Source organism: Megalobrama amblycephala, unplaced genomic scaffold (genome assembly GCF_018812025.1).
Source record: "Megalobrama amblycephala isolate DHTTF-2021 unplaced genomic scaffold, ASM1881202v1 scaffold548, whole genome shotgun sequence".
In the NCBI taxonomy this organism is placed as follows: Eukaryota; Metazoa; Chordata; class Actinopteri; order Cypriniformes; family Xenocyprididae; genus Megalobrama; species Megalobrama amblycephala.
The window spans coordinates 1-7,836 of record NW_025953459.1 but is presented as its reverse complement, the minus strand read 5'-3'; the positions used below and the strand labels follow the sequence as shown (position 1 = coordinate 7,836).

The following is a 7,836-nucleotide window of genomic DNA, read 5'->3' as shown; positions in this document are numbered from 1 at the left end:
GGTGACGCTATTACGTCAGTCACCGAAAGGTTCCAAGAGGCCAAGAAACAGTCTGCCGCATTGCAGCAGTTTCTGCCTTGACGGGCCCAAGTCCCTTCTGCTGCCGGGCGGGAGCAGCAGAAGCCGAGTACGAGCTCCTTGCACTACAGGCAACATCAGAAGCAGAGCGTTGCTACCCTTACTCCCCCTCTGAGGAGTTGGGATGCGGGGCAATGCTCTCAGGCGAAGCCTTCAAAGGGCAAGATGGATCTGAGGGCCGTCATTGCTGCTAAGAGGGCTTCGTCTAAGAAATCCTGACACCAGAGCAGTCAGGATCCTGAGGGTGGTCCCCTCCGGAGGCAAACCGCGTTCACCTCTCTCTACGGTGCCCATTTGCCATGTGTCACCCGAGGGTGGCGCTCTCTCTCTGAAGCCATGTCAGTTGTTCCCTGCCGGGGCTCCGCTTCAGGGCACTGTGCTGGCTGCCCATATTCCACCAGAGACCAGCCTCAAGAGGCTGGTTCCCTTAGTACATTTTTTGTCAGAGTGGAAAAATCTGTCAAAAGTATCTCAATGGGTCCTGCACAGAGTAGAAAAGGGGTATGTGATTCAGTTCAGATCACGCCCCCCCCCGATTCAACGGGGTCTTGACCACTGTGGTAGACCCCGAGCAGGCTCTGTTGATGGCACAAGAAGTAGAGACGCTCTTGCGAAAGGAGGCTATAGAGAGGGTTCCTCCTCCCAGCAGGGAGTTCGGGTTTTACAGCCGTTATTTCATTGTGCCAAAGAAAGAAAGGGATTGCGTCCGAGATCTGCGTCAGTTAAATCGAACGGTAGCAAGGCTCAAGGTCAAGATGCTGAAAATAAAGCATATTGTGTCACAAATCAGGTCTGAGGACTGGTTTGTGACAATAGATCTGAAAGACGCATACTTCCATGTATCAATCCTCCCGCATCACAGGAAGTTCCTAAGGTTTGCTTTCGGGGGGCGAAGCATTCCAATATCAGGTTCTTCCCTTCGGCCTAGCATTGTCACCCCGTACTTTCACCAAATGTGTAGACGCGGCTCTGACGCCCTTGCGTATGCAGGGCATCCGCATTCTAAACTACATAGACGATTGGTTGATTCTCGCTCAATCAGAGCAGATGGCGGTTCAACATCGAGATGTTGTTCTCGCTCACATGAGAAGGTTGGGGTTGAGACTAAACGCAAAGAAAAGTGTGCTTTCTCCAGCTCAGAGGACCACTTATCTAGGCGTGGTATGGGATTCGGTGACTATGCGCGCCCGTTTATTTCCGGCTCGTATATCATCAATCCTCACTACCGTCTCAGACATAAAGCTAGGCCAGTCACTCACTGTCAAACAGTTTCAGAGACTGTTAGGTCTTATGGCAGCAGCGCCCAATGTGATACCTTCTGGCCTGCTGAACACGAGACCACTTCAGTGGTGGCTCAAAACCAAGGGGTTCTCACCGAGGGAGAATCTGTTTCGTATGATCAGAGTCACGTGGCGTTGCTTACGTGCTCTAGTCATAGGGAAGCAGCCAACTCGAGGTCTGTGGCAGGACCATCATCTTTCGTGGCACATAAATTGCCTGGAGATGATGGCGGTATTTCTAGCATTGAAATATTTCCTTCCAGATCTCAGGGACCATCATGTGTTAGTCCGTTCAGACAACACATCGGTGGTCTCATATATAAATCATCAGGGGGGTCTGAGATCACGCCTGCTCTACAAACTGGCGAATCAGATCCTCCTGTGGTACCAAGGGAAACTGCTTTCCCTCAGAGCAGTTTACATCCCGGGGAAAAGCTGAACAGCTATTTGTATGTTTCGGAGCACCTAGGAAAGGTCTCCCGGCATCCAAGCAGAGAATGAGCAAGTGGGTGGTCGAGGCCATCTCACTTGCTTATGAGTCAGTTGGACAGCCTTCACCATTGGCTGTCAGGGCTCATTCAACCCGGAGTATGGCTGCCTCCAAGACTTTGATTTCAGGGGTTTCCCTAAGTGACATTTGTGATGCGGCAGCCTGGTCCTCACTGCATACATTTGTGAGGATTTATGAACTTGACCTCGGCTCCACTCCAGGGGCACAGGTGTTACTGTGAGTTCTTCGGCTTCACACGAACGGTCACTTGCTCATATGGCGACGTTTGGATTATCGTTCCCATAGCAACTACGCAGCGCGAGTTCCCTTGAAAGGGAACGTCTCGGTTATGTATATAACCTTAGTTCCCTGAATAGGGAACGAGACGCTGCGTCGCCCTGCCATACTCCCGGCATGCCCGTAAGCGACTTGCTTCAGGTTTCAGAAGCTGAATGTGAGTGTTTTCGGGCTGGCTTTATGGTTCCTGGTCAGTAACGTCACCCGCCTATGACGTACTGTCTCCTGATTGGACAGATTTCATACGTGCTTTATGACGACATCACACAGAGGCACTCCGATAGCGACTACGCAGCGTCTCGTTCCCTATTCAGGGAACTAAGGTTATATGCATAACCGAGACGTTTTTTAAATACAGAGATAGTATATTAAAAGCACATTTAAGTGTCATGGTGTCACTTAGATGTTCTTAAGATGAAGTACTAAAGAAGAATTTTTAGTATATTAAGTACAAAATTAGTGCGCGAAAATAGAGCACTTTAAGTACATTATTGAAATGTACTTTTTTTTCACCTGGGTTACAAGGTAGTTTGTGGCGTCACATAGCCTGGGTGCCAGCCCGAACCCCGCCCACAACATTTTTTGGACGGGAAGTTCGGTCTGGACTCGATCCATTGTGGAGTAATTATGCTCGGCTCCCAGAAGGCCGAGCCAATCAAATTGCCAGGGCGGGCTTTAATCGATGATGGACAGGCTATCTGCGGTTCCACGTCATCAAAGAGCGCTTGGGTTGAATTGGTTTTCACCAACGATGACTGCAGCTGGAGAAGTAAGATGTTTAGATTCCGCTATCACGTCTGTAATAAAAGAAATCGACAGCGCATTAATTTTAAAAGACGAACAAAGAACCACAATCAAGGCATTTGTCGATGGGAAAGATGTGTTTGCCATCCTTCCAACAGGATTCGGCAAAAGTTTAAGTACAAGTTCAACATACGTCACTTACTGCGTTGCTCTGGTTGTAGGTCTATCCAATTGAGTGCAGAGTTTTTTTTTTTTTTTTACTGGTTCGGTTAAGACACGCCCCATAATTCAAGTGCAATGGAGCAGTATCAGACTCACATTCTGCCCTAGAATATGAGTATGACGAAGTCAGGCTAGGTGTCACACACACCAGCGATTTCAAATCGTGTTTTTTTCATTTCAGATTTAAGGACAAAATTCTCAGCAATGGTGTTGACTGATGAATTTGCACATGGTTTGTCTTAAAGCATATTAAAAACACCACATAGATTTACATTAGATTTACATTAACATTAAGAACTTTATAAAAACTTTAACTGATTCAATTTGATAGTTTTCACAAATGGGCTGGTTTATACTGATTATAAGGAATCAAATACAGTAGATGCATTTTTGAAAATATGATTACTAAACTAAAATCAAATAGATGCAAATACTTAACTTTTTTAGTGTATTTAACTGTTAAGGGCATGGAAGAAATTTCTTGGAAATTTAATTATCACACTGTGTTTAGGGAAACCAAAATCCTAACCCTTTTGGAATTAATAAGAACCCATTTTAAATACTGTATGTCCAAAATACCAGGGGGGGGGGGGATGATGAAACTCTGAATTGACCAGTCAGCATTCAGGACCAAAACTCTGTTTTATTATAATCAGCTGGCATAATGATGAAACATTGAAACATGCAGAAACATATTAAACAGAATTAGCAGGAAAAAAAGCATTTTGCAGAAGAAAAAAAATGCTGACAGAAAAATAAATTAAACTGACTGAAATAAATTAAAAATAAATTAAAATGACTGATATGCAGTGTTGGGGAAAGTTACTTTGGAAATGAACGCATTACCGCCATAAAAAGTCACTATTGCATTACTTAGTTACTTTTTAAGGAAAGTAATGTGTTACGTTCCACACATCCTCTCAACATGGCGACAGGAGAGGCGTATATAATAATAATAAATAATAATAATAAATAATAAATAACAAAGTAACTTGTGCTACTTATTTGAAAAAGTAACTCAGATATTACAATGCACATTTAAAAGTAATGCATTACTTTACTAGTTACTTGAAAAAAAGTAATCTGATTACATAACTCATGTTACTTATAATGCGTTTCCCCCAACACTGCTGATATGCAAATCAGTTTAGTCTATATTCAGATTTTAAACATTAACGCCTGGATCCTTTTTGCCCAACGGCCGCACGGATCTGCTCCACCAGTTTTCCTCTGTTGTTTGTGATGTTTTTTCCAGCGACCTCCATGAGATCAGTGATCATCTCAGCGCTGTAAGGACCTTGAAAGGTCTTATAACTTTTCCTCTTGGCCTCAATTTTATCTGAAGAAACATGAACACACTTAAATCAGAACACAGTTGATATTTCAGTTTTATTCAGGACATTGTAAGACTTTAACTTGCCTCCACAGTTGACCATATTAAAGAGAGGGATGTGGATCACAGTTGGAGTGTTTTTGCCTTTGAACACATAGAAGTCCTTCGGTTTCTGTAAGTCCTCACTGGGAATGTTGACCTCAGGGAAAGGGATGTTTAGTTCCTTGCACATCTTGGCAGCTTCCTTCACTGTCTGCAGTGGAAAAGCATCACAATTGCTCTTATTTTTTTTAAATCACTAACATTTTCTTTTGAGTGAAACTGTAGAGAATGAAAAATGTGTATAATACCATGAAAGGATCACCCTCACTGAAATCCAGTGAAATGATGAGGTCGATGTCTCTCTCTTTTCTCAGCACTGAGAAGTAGGGTGAGTTCAGCAACAGTCCGGCATCTTCATAGTCTCTCGTCTCAGTTTCCTGAAGAGTGGAGGGCACTGCTTCACCTGAGGGATCACAGCATTATTATATTATTCACACAGAATTTCCAGTCAGCAGGTCTGTTCTTACCTGTCATGTCGTGGAGGAAGTTATAATTCCTGCCCCAGGTCCAGTGATTCATGCATTTAATAATGCTCGTCCAAGCACCTGAAAACAAATGCACTCTTATTAATTAAGGTCTTCAGTTTTCAGGCTGAGTAAATAGTTCTTTTGGCCTTCTAGTGGTTGAAGCATAAGTTTCCTGCCACTTGTTTGTCTCCTTGGTTACAGATTGATTAGTGTTTGAGTTCAGCTGTGTCTTGTTAATTACTATAGAGGGTATGCATTGACCGGAACGCGCTCCCTCAGCTGGACTGAGTGGCAGAAGAACCTGCTGCGTGACTGGATTTAATAGGGGGAACTGCGAAAACGCGAGTAAAACAAACGATTACACTAAAGGTTGGGCTCGAAAGTGTTCTTTATGACATGTCAAATAAACCTAATCCATGGATATTGACATGCAGCCAGGAGTCGTGTTTCCTGACATTTATATGTGCCTGATTTCGATGCCGGGGAAATGCATTATATGCTTTATATAAATACAATGTAGTTAGGTTTAAATCCGAGTAATCACTTATATCAATTTTATATATATATTATACATATACAGGGATGGGCAGTATTTGATACATGTATTTCAAATACAAAATAATATTTTTGTATTTGATAGGGTTGATGAAAATGGCTTTGTGTTTTGTATCACTTTATACTTTAGTGTTTTGTATCACTTTATACTTTAGTGTTTTGTATTTTTAAAATACTGTAAAATACTTTGTAAGAAGTCTACATGATGACATCATGAAAATGCAGCCTCTGATTGGTGCTTACTTAACCGTGGAAACTCCACATGACTTTGGCCTCCAGAGAGCTCTGTAAAAAGACGGGACATGTACATGTTAGTGAGTTCTTCTTATTCTAGTATGCATCTTTTTTGTTTCATGGTTTGATTTTCATAATTGTTTTAAAAGATTGCCAAATAGATACTGTAATACATTTTTAAAATTAAAAGATAATCGTGGAAACTATAACTCATGCTGCGTTCCAGATGAGGTTGGATGAAATGAAATGTCCCACTTCAGACCTCAGTGAGTTCCAGTCACTCATACGTCACATTCACATGTTGACCACATGACACAATGAGAGCATATTGCGTATTTGTGTTGATTATGGCAAAATAGAATAAAAATGACATAAAATCGCTTTGAAAACTGCTGACGAAAAGCAAAATGAAGGTAACATTACACAAACTTAATGTCTAATGTTAAAGTTTGTTTTTACATTCATATCCATTGGCGTCAGGACACAACATCTTGGAATTGACTCAAAATGACACATGTCGCTGAGGTCGGGGTTGATCGATGTACCCCGAGTTCACGCAAAATGGCTGACTTTGAGTGGCGTTCCAGACGTTATTTCCTAGAAGGAGGTGAGAAAAATCTAAAATATGATCTATCTGGAATATAGCGCAAGTAAGGATATTTATAGGCAAATACTCAAAACTGGTTTAGAGATTGTTACCAGCATAAAGATTGTTTTCTGAACTTAAGAAAGAACTGCTACTCTAATTATGTTGATTCATGTTTTATTACTGGTTCTCTCTCTTTCACTTTTTGCTTGTAAACTCATTTAGTTTCAATGTTCATTTGTCGTGGATTCAAGCTATTATGACACCTTCCACTGCATATAGTAGCCTGAACTTCTTTCATTTATTTATAGATAGACATAAACACAGAAGTAAGCAGTTTCATGCAAAATCCATATCAACAGCTTAAATATAAATAGGCTGATTATTATAGGTTTACGACAGTGATTTGGGGCAAGGCAAAAACACGGTTTGACAGTTGGATTTGTAATATATTCCCTTGTTATTTTGTTCATTTTGACAGTGTAGTTTTGATTTTGAGTTCTTATCGAGAACAATGTTGGCTGTATAGACTTCTTGACTACATGTTTCATTACAGGGTCAGACAAGTATTTTGTCTTTTAATAGAACTAACTGGTTTTCAAAAGAACTAGAGGATAAAAATATCTGAATCTTGAATCTTAAATATCTAAAATATTAAATGTACAGTGGTATACGTATCAATCTTGCTATAAAATCAAAAATTGCATTTAAAATTTCCATCCATTTGAATTATACAGTTTTAACACAAACTAATAAACTTAATGTAATGCATATTTGTCAGTCGTACATGAATGAATCAGTTTTCTATAATAGTGCTAAAGTGTTTTTTTCTTAATTCACAATAACCAGGTTGAAACAGGTTCTGATCTGTTTTATTGATGTGTGACTGACAAATATGCATCACATTACGTTTATTAGTTTGTTAAAATAATAGATGGAAATTTTGGTAACACTAAGGTACACTAAGGTGTAAATCAGCATCCCCACAACTCTAGAAAAGTGGTGTGGAGAATGGATGGATATTAGAAACAGTTCAACCTACCAAATGGCCAACCAATCCGACCTCTAAAATTGTTGATTACATCCATGGTGTAACTCTTCATATTCAGTTTTTCTGCTTTTTTATCAGAAATTCTCAGGCTTTCCACACGAATTTTGCCTCCAGAGAGGTCTGTAAAAAGACGGGACATGTACATTAGTGAGTTCTTATTCTAGTATGTGTATCTTTTTTTTTTTTTTTTGGTTTGGTTTGATTTTTCATAATTGTTTTAAAATTTTGCCAAAGAGCAAAAATTGACTAATACATTTTTTTAAATTACATTTAATCATAAACAGATGCTTTTATCCAAAGCGAAACTTACAAATGACACATTTTAAACACAGATATGATATGAAATATGGCCTTTTGTGTTTTTACAGTATTTCATTTTTTTTTTTTTTTAAGTTTC

General features: G+C 40.3%; 1 protein-coding gene across 2 annotated transcripts; it reads right to left on the bottom strand.

The window, feature by feature from the left end:
* Positions 1-3,717: 3,717 nt before the first annotated feature.
* On the bottom strand, positions 3,718-7,608 carry LOC125262000 (cytosolic phospholipase A2 gamma-like). Of its 2 annotated transcripts, XM_048180560.1 has the most exons (7): positions 7,485-7,608; positions 7,431-7,451; positions 5,812-5,853; positions 5,014-5,091; positions 4,795-4,949; positions 4,532-4,697; positions 3,718-4,450 (listed from the first exon to the last, which is right to left on the bottom strand). In XM_048180560.1, the coding sequence occupies exons 1-7, from the start codon at positions 7,582-7,584 to the stop codon at positions 4,284-4,286; spliced, it is 729 nt and encodes a 242-aa protein (XP_048036517.1). In that variant the 5' UTR covers positions 7,585-7,608; the 3' UTR covers positions 3,718-4,283. The 2 variants fall into 2 exon arrangements, with proteins under 2 accessions (XP_048036517.1, XP_048036516.1); XM_048180559.1 differs by having other exon boundaries at positions 7,431-7,593.
* Between the last annotated feature and the right edge of the window lie 228 nt (positions 7,609-7,836).